Below are 17,739 nucleotides of genomic sequence, written 5' to 3' on the forward strand. Positions count from 1 at the left end.
AGCAATGTGGATTGACTGAGTTCATTTCGGCTACAACTGAAATACTATACTTTAAATTCTACCGACCTACAACAAAACCCATGTATCTACTGACTGTACTACTGTAGTGTGACACTGATGAGCATGTTAGTGGGTGACTCAGGAAAACTCCCCTGTCCTTTCTACAGACAAAACACAGCTGAGCAGAAGATTCCCATCTGCTGTGTCACATTTATGCTAAAGGGCATGACAGGGAAAACCTACGAGGATATCCTGATCATTTTCCCCCTCAGTAGGTGACAAAATGCTCACTGTTAAGGTCGACAATAGCAGAACTCTGTTCATGGTTAAAGAAGAAGGTTACATCCAAACTCATTCAAGAGCTTCACTGACAAAACGTCTTGAGAATAAAAACTAGAGTGGGTGACAGACAAAAGAAATATGGAGTAAGGCGAAGAGAAAGATAAGCAGTTGGATGAGGAAAAAACCAAGGGGAAACAGAAAGAGGATAAAAACGCAGCTGCTCTACATCTACAGAGTTTTGCTGCAGATGTAGCTCAGCGATACGGCTGCATCTGCTTGATAAACGAGTTTATGACAACTTGATACACAGACGCACAATCCACCCAAGCACAATTTACATACAGTCATCACTTCTCAGAGTGCATAGCTGTCACACAACACATGCCGGGACTATTGCACAATCTTCGCTGTGCTTGCATCCGCACATGTGACTGGAAGTAGAGACGCGGGAGCCGGAGAAGAAAAACAGCAGCGTCTGAAGATATCACATCCTCTCATCTCTATCTCTCACTCTCTCTACACTAATCACCTGCTTTAGTTTTCTTCTGGTCCCATTCTTGCAATCTGATATTTTGGCTGCCATTTATCTCTCCTTTCAGATCTCCCATAAATCATTTTATCTCCCACTCAGTTTTTTCCCCCCCTAAACTTCCTCCCTCCTCCTCACTGCCAGCACCTTAATCAGCTGAACTGTCAAAAACTCATTCTTCTTTCACCTCACACACACACACAGACACACACCACACAGACACACACCACACACACACACACAGAGGAGCTTCTCCCTGACTCCCACTCTTTGAAGTGAAAAAGGCATTTTGCTGTGTGGATGACGGATCAATAGCAGTTTGCTCCAGTAGCAGATATATGAATCCACTTCCTTCCGTCTGTCTACAACATGCCTGTCTAATCATCTCTCTACTGTCCAACTCTTCCATCTTTTCCCTCCCCATCTGTGGGGAAACCAGTGTGTCAACAATTTTAAACATTAATTGACTGCTTTTGAGGAATTCCCTTTACTTTATTTGTTATTAAATCTTTAAAACAAACGTCTATCACAAAAAGATGCTTAAACCGTCTGCTCACATTTAAGTTTATCTTGTATCTTAACAATAATCACACACTGACAAGAATGATAAACCGTGACTTTAGAGGTTTTATAGAGGTTCACAAGACATTATCCTTCCTTCTTCACTGATTACTGATTACTCAACTCGTGTTGTCATGATGGAATTTCTAACTTCAATACAATACCTTGAAAAATATTAACATTTGATACCATGTTTGACATCACAAGGAAAAATTGAGGGCATACGATTATAAATATTTCTAAAAGATTAATATATCCAGGGTTAAATAGCCAAAATAATCAACTCTACACCTCATGTTTGTAACACAGGTGATGACATTAAACCCTGATGGCATGAGGTCAAATTGTCAAATCTGAAAAAGTTCTTCCAGAGCCACAGAAGACATTAAACCACTGTTTTCTCAAGCTGAGCAGCGCTAACCATGACGAGTGAACGGTTCTTCAAAGTGACAAAATTGGAGAAGATTGCATAATACTCAAAGCTCAACTAAAACCGTTTTTATTTTAGTTCATCTCATCCGGTAGATTAACTCTCCAGAGAGAGTGGAGAGAATACAAAGAGACAAAGTGCAGAGAAGAGGAAAAAAGTGAGCAAGAACTGTGGTTTCAGACAGAATGAGATGCAGCAATGGATAAGAGATAAAGAGAAAGATCTATAAATGCAAAAATAACACATCTGCATAAATACATATGGAGAGAATCATTAAACTCAATTTATTCTTCTGCTAGAGCACACATCAGTGCAAGAAATCCTCATTTTCAGTTGGACTTCAATGCCAAATAAAATGGATTCAGTATGTGAAATAGTTCATTAGGAGAGTAAAATACTGGCACATGCACACATGACACACACACACACAGATACACACCAACCGATAACATCAGCACACACAACAACTCATAAAGCCTGAGAAATGTGCTTACTGTATATGGACACACACACACACACACACACACACACACTCTCTAATGTGTGTATGTAAATGACACCATAACTGAGGTGAATTTGAACAGCAGAGTGTGTTCAAGGTCAGAGCTGTTTACCAGATTCAGTGTCAACACACAAAATCAACACTGTTTTATACTGGCCAACAATCACTGAACCAACACACACACGCGTGCACACGCACACGGCAGCCATTAACACGCTCCTAAACACGCACAGATATCATTTAGAAACGAACACACACTTTTTGAACTAAACAGACACACACACTCACACAAACACACAAAGACATACAGATAACATAGGGATGGTAGCAGATACAGTTAGCGAGAGTGATATGAAGCACAGAGAACTAAAATAGCTCTTTATAAGAGGCCAAACCGGCAGGAACAAACAAGCAGAACAACCTTGAGAAACATGGGAGAAAAAACAAAAGCAGGGAGAGAGAGCACGAGGGGTGAGAAATGAAAGAGAAAAAAGGGGGAGAATAATCTCTAATTAAGGCTGCAGCATAGATGGCAATATCTGTTTTGTTTATGTTTGTTTTTAGTTTGTTTTATCTTGGAGACATTGTTTATTTTTCACCATTATTAAACTTCACTGAATTTATGGCAAATGATGTGCCCACCTTTGATGATGCTTCACTGGCACGCAAATAGAGCAGAAAAACAAAATAATGGAAAAGTGAATAAAGTTCAGCTAAAATTAAACGGGTCAGACCGAACACGAGCACTGTTTCAGGAGGAGAAGTCAGGGCTGAGTAGTGTTCCAGAGGAAGAGGGTTTAAAATTGTTTTATTGGAGGAAAATTCATCAAAAACAAGCAATCAGCGGAGAGCCGTTTTATAAAAGCATGCAGGGTTCCCCTCAGTAAACTGCTGCCAGCTCTACCGCTGCCTCGAATGGAAACAGGTAAAGTAGAGGTAAAAGCATTTGGGTATACATCAAGTGCAAACAGTCTAAATGGTCCAATTAACGTCAGTGGATATGGCAGAATTTCTCCGAAGCCAATAACCATGGCTCACATGAATGCCTGCAAATGGGCAATTTTCTTCAATATAAGGGAATAATGCTCAGTGTAGATTACAACAGTTAAGTCATGGCTCTATAGGTTTTTAACGAACATAAATAAACAAGGGAGGCTGTGCTTAATGCTGAATGTTAATACTATACTTAGGTTACAAAGTAGAAAACGATAGATGTGTTGTCTTAGGTTAACACTGTTTACTCAAATAGCAATTGAAATTCATTAAAATATAATTAATTGTATAATATCATTAACCATTAATTAAAATAACTGTAAATTCCCAGACAACAAAAATACAGCAAAAAGCAAAAAGGAAACAGTTAGCCTCCCTGGGTTATGTCAAATTACATCAATTACAGAAACAGATAATTTGTTGATATCTTAGTCTTTTTTTTTTCAGTCAATCTCAAATTAGCAAATATGTTTTCTGCTTTAAATCAGAAATATACTGGGAAGAATAAGTTAACAACCCTAAGAATCTAATCAAGCATTTGATGAAACGTTTTTTGATAATCGACGCTGTGGTGACAACGTTTTCATGACTGAGGCCTCTGGTTACCCTTCTTTGCAGTTTTGATACTGTGCAACAAGGTTTTTTGGTCATTTTACATCGGGGTCGCCCAAAGTGGGGCCTGCGGGCCAAAGTTGACCCACCATAAGGTTCAATTTCGACGACCAGAAAAAAGAGAATAGAGAACAATTTGCTGTTACAATACAATATGTGATTGCTTTTGGCCTGAGGCCCATCATAAGGTTTACGCTTTGGCCATCTAAGGGATAAAGTTTGTGCACACCAGCTTTACATAAACTGTACTCTTCTGTGCTACATACAGCGTTTGAGGTGACTTGATACACACGGACCAAGAGGGACACAATACAGGAAGTAAGGCCAAGGAAATGGTTATTCCATTAAGATAATGCTGTATGTAAATGTCAAGTCTGTTAGCCCGACAGAACTCAGATGAGAAAGAAAATCCACTCACCATTAAATGCATAGAGATTGTTGTTCACCATGGGAGGATGAATAGGGCCGTTTGTCTGACCGACCAATCCCGTCTGTCCGTTCACCGGGCTCCCCGTTCCTGACAGGCCAGAGGAGCCGTCAAATGAGCGATTGGGTGACACCCCATGTTGATCCTGAAACAGAGAGTAAACAACAGCACTAAACACATTTCAAACAGACAGATACAAACAGATCTTCTTTATTCATTAAACCTTTGTGATGTTAGTCTCTGGAATGTAGTTTGCATTGAAACTGAGTGATGACCAGAGCAGTGAGTGAGGGCTTTGTAGCAGTCTATTCAAACACAATTAGATTTCAAGGAGACAGAATAAAGAGAGGAAGAGGGAGACACTCGAAAAGACGGTGGAGGATCAAGGTGATAGAGGGGACGCCATTTCCCATGGCCTGTAGGCTTGTAGCTGTCTGTGGCACTGCCTCGGTTTTCTGTGTGTTTGTGTGAGGTAATGACAGTCGCACTGACAACTATCCCCTCGAGGGATAGCCCTCATGGGGCCCTGTAACAGTCAAACAAAGCATTCATTCCTGTGTTGATGTGAGTCTTTCAGTTTATTATTTCTTTAGGAATTTAATTTGCATTTGTTTGTCTTCTGTGCGTAGATAAATGTATGTATTCATTAACATGTATACATATGTATGCAGTCTTGGCTGTGTGTTTCTCTGTCTTCTCTGTATAGACCCGGCCCTCCACTCAAACAACAAAGAAGACATAAAAGTACTTTGTGTGCGTAATAAATCCCTCTTGTCATCTTCCTCTTGACCCCCCGCCTTGCACCAGCTACCGCCCCTCGCCCCAGCTTCCCTCCAGTTCCCACCCAGGACACATCACTCTTCAGTGTGTTAGAGGTCCTGTGGGCCCCCTCCCATCCCCGGCTCTCTCCCAGCACACATCCCATTAGCCGGTGTCATAGTGCAATCAGATTACTCTCTACAAACAAACGCTTTTTCAGGCAGCAGAAGGAGGTTACTGAGGTATAAAAACATTGTGTTTAGTCACAGCTAAACATGTTTCATTTCTGCAATACATTACCCTCCATCTGTTATTCTCTGTAAAAAAAAAAGTCTTATGAAGGACGGGGTTGTAAGCTTCAGCTGGATTTATACATTACATTTGTCATATTTTTCCTATGAAACGATGTTAACCTGTTTGTTTGTGTACCACCATTTCAAAGCCTCGAGTATGGCATCATAGCCGTCGCTAAGTTGTTTTTTTGTGACCATATTGTGATCATATTTGGATGAGAGGGTGGAGCTTGGGAGGATATGCTGATTGGATCTGACAGATAACCAAGGACACATTCTGGTGGTGACTTGTCAATCACCACGATAGCAACGTCCAAAAGCATACCCTGCTTTATTGTCTATTTACTCTAAATGGGACCATATTTTACAAAATGAACTCGCAAAATCCAACTTCCGACTTCAAATGGAAAGACCTTGCTTTCCATATTTTAAACAGTCAGTGGTCAGGACAACAAACAAATCTAAAAGAAAAAACGATAAATCCAAACAACTAGACAAATGTAACTATTATAAGACAAAGTTCAGTAAAGACTCCATAATGTGAAATGAATCACTTGAAAACTATCAGTAAAGGTAGTACATTACAATGACTTTATGTTGCACTGAAATTCAGATGTTGTGACAACCACAGTGCCAATGTTTAAAAACAGCCTAGGATTACTTCCATGTAACCTGTGCAGGGTTACCACTTATTAAGCTTGGAGACAGAGGGTGTTTGGACAGTTACTGGATGAAAAGAGCAGCTGGATAAAATGAGAGATTAGAGAGGACTGGCAGGAGATGAATACAGTAGGAAGGCCTGAGTGAGAGAAAGAGCAAAGGACACAGGCAAGAAAATGGAGGAAACAAAGATCAGAGGGGGAAAAGAGCAGAGTGGTCCACTTCAGTAATGTTAAAAGCATCAATACTGAAGCCCAAAAAAAGGCTTTTAAAGGCACAGTCTCTTATCTATCTGCCTTTATCTTCCTTTTTTATCCTTTCTTTTCCACTCTTAAGACAAAGAGGGAAACATGGATGCAACTCTTTGATGTTGCCAACAGCTTTCACCATCAAGCTATTGACAGGGGGTGCCCTGAGCCCAGCGAGCCCAGCACACCATTACATGCACACATAGACTCATTATTATTAAGCACATTCACTTAAAACCAATGCGGCTTGATTTGCAATAAATCCTGCTGCATGAGGGTTATTAAGATCAATTTTTAGAAATGTGTTTGTTCAAATGTATTGTAGTGTGTGTTTCTGAACTATAATGTGTGTGTGTGTGAAGTAATGCCTCAATACTGAAACTTTTTTTATGTGTGTTTGTTTTTGTGTGCTTGTGTGTGAGTACATCATGCAGGGTGTACGCTATATGTTGCTTTTTTTTCCATTAACAGCAGGTCAGGCAAAAGGCCATTCACACTTGAGCCAACAGCCCAGCTTTGTGTGTGCAAAAGGTTTGTGCAGACGTTCTACAGAGCCGTGTAAAAGGCATCAGCTGAAAGCAGCCGGGATGAAAAGCATCTTTTATTTTTTTCACTCATACAGAAAAGAGATAGAGCTGAGTGAAGAACACTCTGGCACACAGACACAAAATCTGAATAGCTCAAGTGTAAATGCTCTTTTTGCCACTGCTGGTAAGAGCAGGGAGACTAGTGTCAAGTATCTGAAGAATGGATGGAAGGGCCAAAAAGTCAGTGTGTGTAGAAAGAGAAGCAGAGAAGCAATAGACTGACTGAAAAAGATGTTTTAAGTCAGTCGGAGAGGATAGGAGCTACAGACTGAAGATAAAAGAAGCACGTATGTTTGCTGTCAAGGCATACAAGCGCTCTGTTTCTCACAGCAGGTGTCCTGACCTACATTCTGCATTTCGCTGACAACAAAAACAGACATTTACGTATATTATGAATAAACTTAATGCAACCTGTGTTTCACCTTTGTATGTAAAGCTGCTCCAACCACACATCAGCATTAGGCTCTTTGCGCATGCATTTACGCACATACACATAAGAAATATGTAAAAGAGTACAGCTGTGTGTCAAACTTGTGCACCTATGTGTGCTTTTACCTTCAGAATTCTTAGCACCACTAGTTGGATTGTTCCTCGTACGTTCCCCTCCTGTGACATAGAGCGACGCAGAGTCTCCATGGCCACGTGATTGGAGCATCCAACCAGCGATTCTCCGTTTACCGCTACCAGCTGGTCATTGACACGCAGACGGCCATCCTGGAAAACATACACACACACACACACACATATAAGAGTTGGATTGTAGATTGTAGTGTAGTGTAATCAATTCATTGACTAATTGTTGTAGCTTAATCTTGAAAACCAAAAACTGCACATGATACACACTAAATCGCACCAACAGCTCCATCTGTCTGACTTCCCAGGTGTGTTACAAAGCCTTCACAGCAGACCTGTTTCCATCTATTCCTGTCCGTGCAGGGATAAAAGCTACACCTGTGTATGTGTTTGTGCATGTGTCTGCTTGTCTGTCCTGCTGCTGTTTATGACATTTCAACTGTGTCCTGGTGAGTAAGAGGTCAAAGGTTAATAGAACAGGAGCACATGACAGCTGATGTGGCTACAACACTCTTCAGAAGACTGTCTCATAAATAATGTGTAATGTTATTTATCACTTCCCATAATGCTTCACTCTCTGTTCATTGAAGAGTTCATTGACTCCCATTGGAGAATATTGTGCCTCCTTTTACCACAAGGATATTTGGGCACCATCTTCAGAGGCTTACTTTTTTTTCTAAATTATCAATTAGTGTTTTCTGGGACAGTTTATCTTTTTTTTTTCTTTTCTCATTTGAGTATGTATGAGAACATTATGTCACCTTGTATGCAGCCCCTCCATGTATGATGGATTTGATGAAGATCCCCAGGTCCTCTCCCGTCTCCCTGGATTTGTTTCCTTTGAGGCTGATGCCGAGCCCCGCAGAGCCGCTGTCATTAAGCGGCACCTCAAACATAAGCTGCTCCTTCCCATTCTCAGACACAAAGACCGGCCCGCGGGGCACCTCGTCCTTCTGGGAGGGATGAGAGAGAGTAATGGAGGTAGAAGTGGGGAGACATCGATGAAGAAGAGAGAGGGGTGGGGACAGGGTGAGGGTGAGGAGACAGAGGTCAACTCATTGGGCTTGAATAGTCTCCAAAAGCTAAACTAAAAGCTTTTCCATTTGAGAGAAACCATCAGAAGGAGCTTTTCAGCTAAATTTCTCCATGAGTGAAAAATTGCGTCCAGAGTCTATTTTCAAAGGGGGAAAAAAGGAAAAAGAAAAAAGCCATTTGGACTGTCTGCTTTTATATACGCATCTTTTTTCTTCTCTCAGCTCAGCAATATCAATAAAATGACCTGTGCATTTTCAAGAGGTAATTGGAGAATACGGCAAACACGGCGAGCCGGAGAGACAAAAGTGGTGGGAGCTGAGGGAAAATGGAGAGGAAGGAAAGATTGTAAAACAGACGAAGGACTGACTATATAGATAAAAATTACTATTATAAACCCACAGGGATGGTGAAAAACAACATGTTATCAACAAGGAGGTATGGCAGTAATGACCAAGTCTGAGACAGAGTGAGTGGGAAAAACACCAGAAACAAAGAAAGCAAGTGGATCCTGCCAGATGAAAGCTAGTTTAAAGCCTGTGATGGCTCAGTGGGTGAGGTAGCACTGTTGCACTACATACGGATTATACTTTTTTCATGATGTAATGACACGTGAACGCCATTTGTCAAATGGCAGTACTTCATTTCAAATACACAAACACTTGTTTGTGAAACTCTGGAAAGAATAGTTCAGTCTATATTTCTGAAATATAATCTAGTTGTACTATTACATCAAGTAAATTTTATAAAAATCAAGTAAAGTTTATGAAAATTGTATTCCAACTTTCATTAGAGCATTATTTTATTCACATGATATCCTACAATAAAGTTTGGATGTGGTTAAGGTAAAGTTTATTGATCTATTTGCCAGTATACAACAGAGGGTTGCATAACGAAATGAAAGTTTGTTAACTCCTTCAAGCTACACAAACATAGAACATATATACAGTTATTTATGTACAAATACATGTTGTGTATTCATTGTGTATTTGCGTAAACAGCAGCAACAAGATGATGATAATAATATGGTCGGCATCTTCATGTTAAAAGTTTGACATCTGGGACACACTGTCGATCAATCTTGACTGTATTTGAGCACTAAGCATCAATGACGTAAACACAGAGTCCTCTTCTTCTGTAGTTACTTTGTTGAACACGATCAAGCCAAAGCTTGTGCCAGGATGTTGTGGTGGAGACAGGTCTCTGTAAAGATGTGGGCACAACACTTGCTTGGGCAACCTGGGCCGCATTTATCCATTTAATTTTCCTGTGACCGGACATTAGCCAGGAGCAGCCTTAAGTCCAACCTGGTTTAGCCTGGCTCTTATCCAGACTCTCTTTCTCCCTGGGCTGGTCCAGCTGGTCAGGATGGATGGTCAAAAGATGCTGTACATCCAAATCCTGAGCTTTCTTCTCAAATGTTGATGACAGTATTTTTGCCATAGGCAATTCGTGTTTCAGCAATAAAGCTGAACAAATTACAATTAAAAAACATAAATGTAGCGAAATTTGAAGACGCTACCGGCCGCGACATCTGTACAGTATGTGCATTGCCATTGATTGTCAAGTGTTTAGGATTTAGGTGATGTATCGGCAGAATGGGAATATAATAGCTAAAACATAACATGTTTTCATTGGTATACAATCACCTGAAAATGTTTTGTGTTTTTGCTTCCTTAGTATTATTATTTGATATCTACAGAAGGAGCAGGTCCAAAAGTAGCTCTAGATACCAATAAATCCTCCACAGTGGAACATTGAAGGTAGGCACAGAATATATGTAGGTATTGGACTAAAAAGTGTGCTGCAAATTCATCTTTTCTGATCATTCTTTGACTGGGCTGCATGGTATCCAGAGGTGTTTTCTAATGAATATTCAGGACATATTTCAGGCTAAAAAAGTGTTTTTTAGACAGAGGAAACCTGTGTAAACAGAGTCTAGGCAGGCAAAGGAGGAGCTGTGTGTCAATTGAGTTTGTAAATGTAGTTTTCACTTTTCACAGACAATTTTATTCTGTCAGTGAGTGTGTGTCCAAAAATCCATGAATAATTGTATGTGCTTATGATAGAAAGTCCACGTCTGTTTGCTTTAGTTTGCATGTGCCGGTCTATGTATATGCATGATTTCAGTGAAAGCATGTGTGTTTCTGTGTGTGAGTATGTGGATGATTGCGTGGGTCAGCAGTGTCAGGTTTAGACAGTGTTTGTCTGCGGGGATTGTAGGTTTAACAGCGTTAAGCCGACACAAAGTCCTCTACTCTGCAGAAAACTGTTTTCCCTGCTGGAAAAACTCCCCACATCAGACTGACTGTCCAGACCTGATACGAAGCTCCACGACCTTGGAAAGAACTTCAAAACACCCAGAAGAGAAATGTTAGCTGCTTTCTGCACATAATTAGAGTGAGAATTTATTAGTCTCTGGGATTCTGTCCTAAGTAATGTTCATGATTTGGCAACTTTTCAGTTTTTCAGCCACCTCTACATTCTTTATTCATCCGATTTAACTTTCCCCGCTTTGTTAATTTATGATTTTCCTTTTCTTGCACTCAGTCAGCATGGGACAGAACCAATGCCAGAATGAATTTAGAGCAGAGGACGGCTGTTGTTCTACTGCGGAAAAGTTTGAAACAGCAGTTCTCAGCATTTGGGGTCAGGACCACCCACAGGCCTGCGAGATGTTTTATGGAATCTGACAAAAATATGCAAATGCATGTAAAGTTGTTTATCTGGGTGATGAATTCAATTTCCCTGTAAAACAATGAATAAGCACGGCCTCTGGGTTTACTCCGATAATTTACCAAACAAACAAACGGCCCGTGAGGAAAATTTAGGAAAGAAATCATAATTTTCGTTGTCAAACCTGACTGTTTTGTGGGTTCTTACAACCAGCTGAATAGAGAAACAAAGTGCTTGTATTCAGTGGGTGAACTGAGAAAAAACACAAAATTAAACAAGGCTTCTCTTTTTCATTAACAGAAATTGCTTTAAACACACACAAACACACACCGGAGTGGACAAGGCCACAACAAATTGTAAGTGCACGCTGCAATTTCATGGAACATTTCTATTATCTCAGCCTCATAGCTATGATCAGTGGTTATATCTGTGTGTGTAATACTAAAATAATAAACAGTGGTGTGCACTCATGTGTGTGCTTTCTGCTTGCCGCTATAAAAAAGGTGTTTGTATCTTTGCTCCGTGAACTCTATCAAATCCATCCGGTTATAGAAAAAGCTGTTTGCATAGATGAACCTCCTCACGCCGGTCGTTTAACATTTAAATGGGTTTGCCACAATGATGGATCAAACGGGAGGACACGCCATTAAAAAAGACAGCTCAGTGTCTGTCGGCGTTGTGTGTGAATGAGGTTGTGTGTGTCGTTTTATTAAAGCGAGGCAGTGTGTGGGAGAAAGATGGAAAGACACATTATGTTCAAATGAGCTGAGAGCGGTAAACTAAAACACACAAACACAGATTTTAAAAAATGCCTCTAACTCGCACCTAAAGGCAGAGATTAAGTGCGAGGCGGAGAGAGAAATGGAGAAAGATAAAAAAGATAAAAATGGGGGAGGAGATAAGAAGAGTGATGATCATAATTTTACTTATCAGTTGTGTGGGTAATATTAGACGTTGACTTTAATAATACTCTGCTCAACACTTTATTGTCCCTCTATTATTTGTGTGCTTGTGTTTAAGGACACCTGGTCATGGTCTTTTAATGAGAGCTGCATGCAGATGCCCTTCTGCCCAGTCATGCAGAGAAACTGTGTGTGCGTTCGTGTGCGTGTATGTGTGTGTGTGTGTGTGTGTGTGTGTGTGTGTGTGTGTGTGTGTGTGTGTGTGTGTGTGTGTGTGTGTGCGCGCATAAAGCCCCATGCAGTGGAAATGACTGCCCAAGGATCCATTTTACAAGGCCAAACAACAGTAACCGCTGTGCTTAAATGTGGCAATAGGTGTGATAACACACCCACACCCACAGAGACACACAAATGCCTGGGGTAAGTACTCCCTGGGAAAAAAAAAAACCTGACATTATGGGCTATGCTTTTGACTTATGAAAATAACTGTCCCATCACTGACCACTCAGGATGGGCCCCCATTGTCCAATCCCAAAACCCAATCACCTCCCACCATCCTCTAATGGTCACTGTAAATGCTGTAGTGGGAGACCCATAGTCCACAATCTTAGTGTGACTAAGGAGCATTCACAACCCTACAGAGAAAGGAGGAGGACGGGGAGACAAATAGATAAGGATGGAGAGAGAGGGGTGCAATCGACAGTGGTTGTTACGGCTAACAAAAAAAAAATGTTTTCTCTTTCTCATTTTCTGACATCCTTTTCACACTGACCAAAAAACCTGCTAACACCCACTAACATCTGGCCTTTGTCTTCAGTGGTAAAGGGTGCAATTGCCATTCATACCAGCGTCGCTAATTTTCACCCCTTTTCTGGTGCGTATGTTGGCACATTCGATTTTTGAGCGTGATTACCTGCTTTTAAAAATCCTGATAATGTTTGTGTAAAAATGGTATTATTGCTTTCTTAATGTAGCCGTTCAGAATATTTGATGCAATATTTGGGCTATATCAGCTTGATTAAATGCACATATTATCAGGGAAGCACAATATTTATTAGACCAATACATCAGCTCGATATTTGGAAATGTATATTATCTGCTATTTTTCGCTATCAGTGAAATTAAAGCTGTTAAATAGAGCCAGTAATATGAAGCTCAATTGCTTTCATTGACTTAACAAAAGCAGCATTTACTACTCTGATCCAGTCTGTGGCTGCTTGCATCAAGTCTGTGAGTTTAATCAAATCTTATTAGAGCTGTGGAATATTAAATCATCCATCTTTGCTCACTAAATCTTAGCCTCTTTTACACTCAGCCGTGCATAAACTACAGGGTATGAACTTCTTTTTAAAATGCAAAACTAATGTTATTGGTTATCTTATCAGTTTTGCCAATGAGAAGCAGGCAATTGTTGGTTATCAATATCAGCAGAAAGAAGTCCATATTGTGCATCTTTACTATTGTAAATTGTCAGCTAAATGCAATGTAAATTGCCCACAGTGAAAGCAATCCATTATGAGTGACAAGTGTCTATATCTAGGGGATGAAAAGACCTTTTTTGAATAAAGGAATTGGTTGACATGAATAAATGTCTCTGTGGGTGCGATACAGAGGAATACAGATACAGTACTGCATATTCTGACTTGTTGATGTCGACAGCCTTTTCTTCAAGTACAGATCTAATGCCGTCAGTGTACAATCTCCCCTGGAGCTGCATATTAGAGGTCTGTGTATGCAGGGCAAGCCGGCCTGCAGGTCTTGAGGAACCCAGAGCAGATGTTAGCGGCACGGGGTTCGTTTTCCAAGGCTACAAGTGTTCATGGGCGGTCACGTTGTAATATGGGGTCATGGTGCGCGCTGGGCAGCCTTCTGTTCATGTGCCGAAGCTCCCCACACGGACACCGAATTGCTACTTGGCAACAGTTTGTAAAATCAGCGCCGTTGTTCTTCTACATGTTGAAACATTAAAGGGATTATTTTACAGAGAATGCCAGGCTGGACTGGACTATTTGATGAGACTTGATTGAGACTGATGAGTGGGTGTGGTAACAATGAGTAGTGGGAGCAGAAGCAGAAATGTTTGAAAGAGCATGTGGTTAAAAAAAGAAAGCGGGTACAGCCTCCAAAGACATTGTGCAAACCTCTACTTGGCATGTAAAAATGTTCTCTTTATGTGTGTGATATTGATAGAGGAAGTGTTATACTGTTTATTCAATCAGCCTGAAATCCTGACTCTACACCCACAATGTTTTCACTGATGTGGGTTTAGAGTCAAAATACATATTTTATTTTCTATTCTCATAGCCATGGCAACATCAGACCTTTGATCTTTGAAATTGTTCGTGCCAGTGAAGATACAGACTGTTAGCTGTCTATTTTGTTTATTTCAGCCAGTGTTGACATTTATTCCTCCGTCTCCTAGCTCTTAAAACAGCAGTTCGTAATTTTTACACACTTCAGTTTCCAAACGGATTAAATAAAAGAGATATTTAAAGTTAATTAGTGCGCTTAATAGGTGATGTTTCCATTCTTTGTGCTAAACTAGGTAGTCGGCTGTTGGCTGTAGCATCATATTTAGCTTCTTTATCCTCTTCTCATCTAATTCTCTGTAAGCAAAAAAGTGTATTTCCTCAAACGTCCACATGAAACTGATTTCAGGAGATTTATATTTATCCATTTTTTGTTTTCTCAACAAAACTGTTCCTGTTACTTCCAATAAAACAAAGGTTTTGTTGGTAAAAGTGAGAGCAACGTCTTGCTGTGACAACACTGATGTTGATCTCCGGCGTCTTGAACCCACAACTGACATGTGTGTGTGTGACACTTGTGTGCTGAGGGCTTTAAGACACAGCAGCGACTTTAGATGATAGGCTGATGGAGGAGCAGATAAACCTTCAATAAATAGAGGAGAGATGTGAGATGAGGCAGAGCCAGAGAGAGAGAGAGAGAGGGAGAAGAGAGACATGATACCCTTCTCGGCTGCTCTCCACTGGGATGATGGCAGCTCCTGCAGAGACACCAAGCTGCCAAAGAGTTTGTGTGTGTGTGTGTGTGTGTGTGTGTATGTGTGTGAATACACAGGTCTCTGAGGGCGTAACAGATGGGGGATCTACTGTAGTGATTCTGTGAGGTCACATTGGTGACGATATCAGTGAGATGTAACACACATGCACACACACAAACGAAAATACACAACAGACTGCAAAGAAGTGCACAGACGCACACACTCTCTCTCTCTCACACACACACACACACACACACAACGCTGCAGTGGTGATGGATGAGGGATAATCAGAATGAAGAAACTGTTCAATAAAGTTGTTTTGTTTTGAATGTGCTCTGTCACCAGCTGCCAACTGTTTACTGATTTAATACGTCAGTGTGTGTGTGAGGAGCATCTGGCGCTAAGGAGAATGTTTCCTGTTGTAGAAAAAAAAAGAAGAGGAAAAGGACAGAAGACTGTCGTGCAGCTCATTACGTACTGGAAGCTAAAAGTTACACAGTTCAACCTTTCATTCAAGCCTCTTTATTAGTAGTCAGAGTGCGTTACCGGATGGTTTATATTCATATCCTCATCCATCGCGTTATATTACTTTTTATTATTTATGCTTTTGCGTTTAAAGTGAGGAAGATGGTGATGAATGGACTGACAGAAATCCCATCATGCCCTGAATCTGCTCTGTTTTCATCTAGTTTATTCCTGTTTTTGGTTCATCCATAACTCATTCCTAACTTAAAGCCTACCTCTACTTTTTTCTTTGCCTTTTATTATTTGGATGTGTGAGCTTCACCATGCAGAAGGAAAGAGTTTAACACTTGCTGGGGACCCCCTCAACCCAGTCAGGGACCCCAGTTTCAGTACCACTGAAGTTGGAGACATTTTGTGTCCAGCAGTTAAAACTTTTGGGGGAAACAAAATAAATAAAAAAATCCAGAGGAAGTAATGAGGGAGAGGAGGGAAGTGTACTTCTACAAATGTGTCATAAGTTTATTGACCCTTGTTCACTTTTTAAATATCTGAAAAACATTTTAAATGTTAGCATTTTTACTTCTCTTTCAGTTTTTGTCAGAGAAAACAGAGGTCAAATCTGTTCATATTTGAGGATTATTTACATAATCCTTGTATGGTAAATTCTTCAGATTTGCTGAGTCTGCAATATCTATGTTGTAATCTATAATCTGTGTTCAATAATGTGCTATATTATTGTTTTTGGTGCTTGTGTTTGTTTGGGTTTTTTTTGTTTTGTGGTCTAATTATTTGTTTAAGCCTTTTTGCTTAATTTTGATAGGACAGGCTAAAAATGACAGGAAATGGGGGAGAGAAAGAGAGAGAGGTCCTGCAGCAAAGGGCCCACAGGTTTAAAGTTGGGTGATGTGACATTGAACAGAACATGTCCAAACGAAAGCAGCGAATCTTTTCTTTTTTTTTTCCTGGGCGTCGGACTGAACCCCTTGCACATTGACATATAAAGCTAAAGGGGTAAAACAAGGGAGTTGTCAGTGACATGCAAGAGGAATTGGACTCCGTGGAAGAACAAGAGAATGGGAGGGAGAAGGAGAAAGAGAGGTGTGAAATGTCTGGAAGCAGAAAAGAGCATCTTTGTTTCAAGCATTAGTTTCAAGGCACCGGCCAACTCAGCAGGCGTATGCTTGTTCGTGTGTGAAGAAAAGGACTGAAAACTGTCTTTTTATGTTGTGTGTGTGTGTGTGTGATTGTGTGTATGTGTGCACAAAATGCCTTTACACAGAGCCAACACAGCAGGTGGATGTATACTTGTTATATTGTGCGATTTGTATGAGTATGTTTGTATGTCACAGAAAAAGTGACTTTGAGTAAGTGTGTGTGTGTGTGTGTGTGTGTGTGTGTGTAGAGGTGGTGTAATGTCTTTGTTCTACAGCGAGCACAGACATTAGCAGACAGCACCAGATGGTGGGCTAAAATGAGACAACGGAAGAGGGGGTGGAGAAGATAGACAAGATCCTTCCATCATTTCATCATCATCCTTCTTCTGTTTCCTCTCCGTTAACACAAACAAGTGCACAACTCTGAAACTGTAACCATCTGACAGTTAAAAGTCTGCTGGGAACACAGTGTAAATTTTTTGAAACTGTGCATATTTAATGACATTAACCCTCACAGCCATTCCCATCTGCAGCCTGACAATATCTACAGAAAGACTTCAAAATAACACAACTTGTTTTTCAGCTCTTGGTGGTAGTACAGCTTTGTTCCGTGTTACTTAAGAAACCCATTTCAGTGTTTAACAAATTTCGGGACACTGAGATGTGCAGTTTTGTCCTTAGCAAAGACTTACAAGGAGATAACCTGGAAGCAGACTAACTATAAAGGAAAAGAACCATCAAAGCTTTATCATGACCTACCTAGAAAATAACAAGGTAAACACGCTCGGCTTGGAGTGACCAAGTGGGGATTTTGATTTGAAAGTTATATCTCTATACCCTTATTTTGCTAGTTTCTGTTCAATATTTATAACAAATGAAAGTCATCAGAGAGGACAGCAAAGTGAGTGTAGTTTAGTGTTGGTTTGCTGCCAAATGTGAAGTAGTTCGGATGAGGGTCAGTATTAAAACTGAGGCTCTAATGTTCTTGTTGTGGTTGATGCCATGTTACTGCACCGAGTGATGGAGTTCAAGAATATGGGGTTCTTACTC

The 17,739-nt window shown here is 40.5% G+C and overlaps 1 protein-coding gene across 4 annotated transcripts in view; it reads right to left on the reverse strand.

Annotated features, from left to right (window-relative positions):
* Positions 1 to 17,739, reverse strand: part of pard3bb (par-3 family cell polarity regulator beta b) — a 215,895-nt gene that overhangs the window by 115,555 nt on the left and 82,601 nt on the right. For all 4 annotated transcript variants that reach the window (XM_084361221.1, XM_084361220.1, XM_084361222.1 and 1 more), the window contains exons 12-14: positions 8,218 to 8,409; positions 7,439 to 7,597; positions 4,328 to 4,481 (exon numbers count right to left, since the gene is read on the reverse strand). In XM_084361221.1, the coding sequence (XP_084217347.1) occupies positions 4,328 to 4,481; positions 7,439 to 7,597; positions 8,218 to 8,409 (505 nt within the window). The remainder of the gene's footprint in view (positions 1 to 4,327; positions 4,482 to 7,438; positions 7,598 to 8,217; positions 8,410 to 17,739) is intronic.

This window comes from Pagrus pagrus (assembly GCF_965226575.1).
Source record: "Pagrus pagrus genome assembly, chromosome: 9".
NCBI classification, from domain to species: Eukaryota; Metazoa; Chordata; class Actinopteri; order Spariformes; family Sparidae; genus Pagrus; species Pagrus pagrus.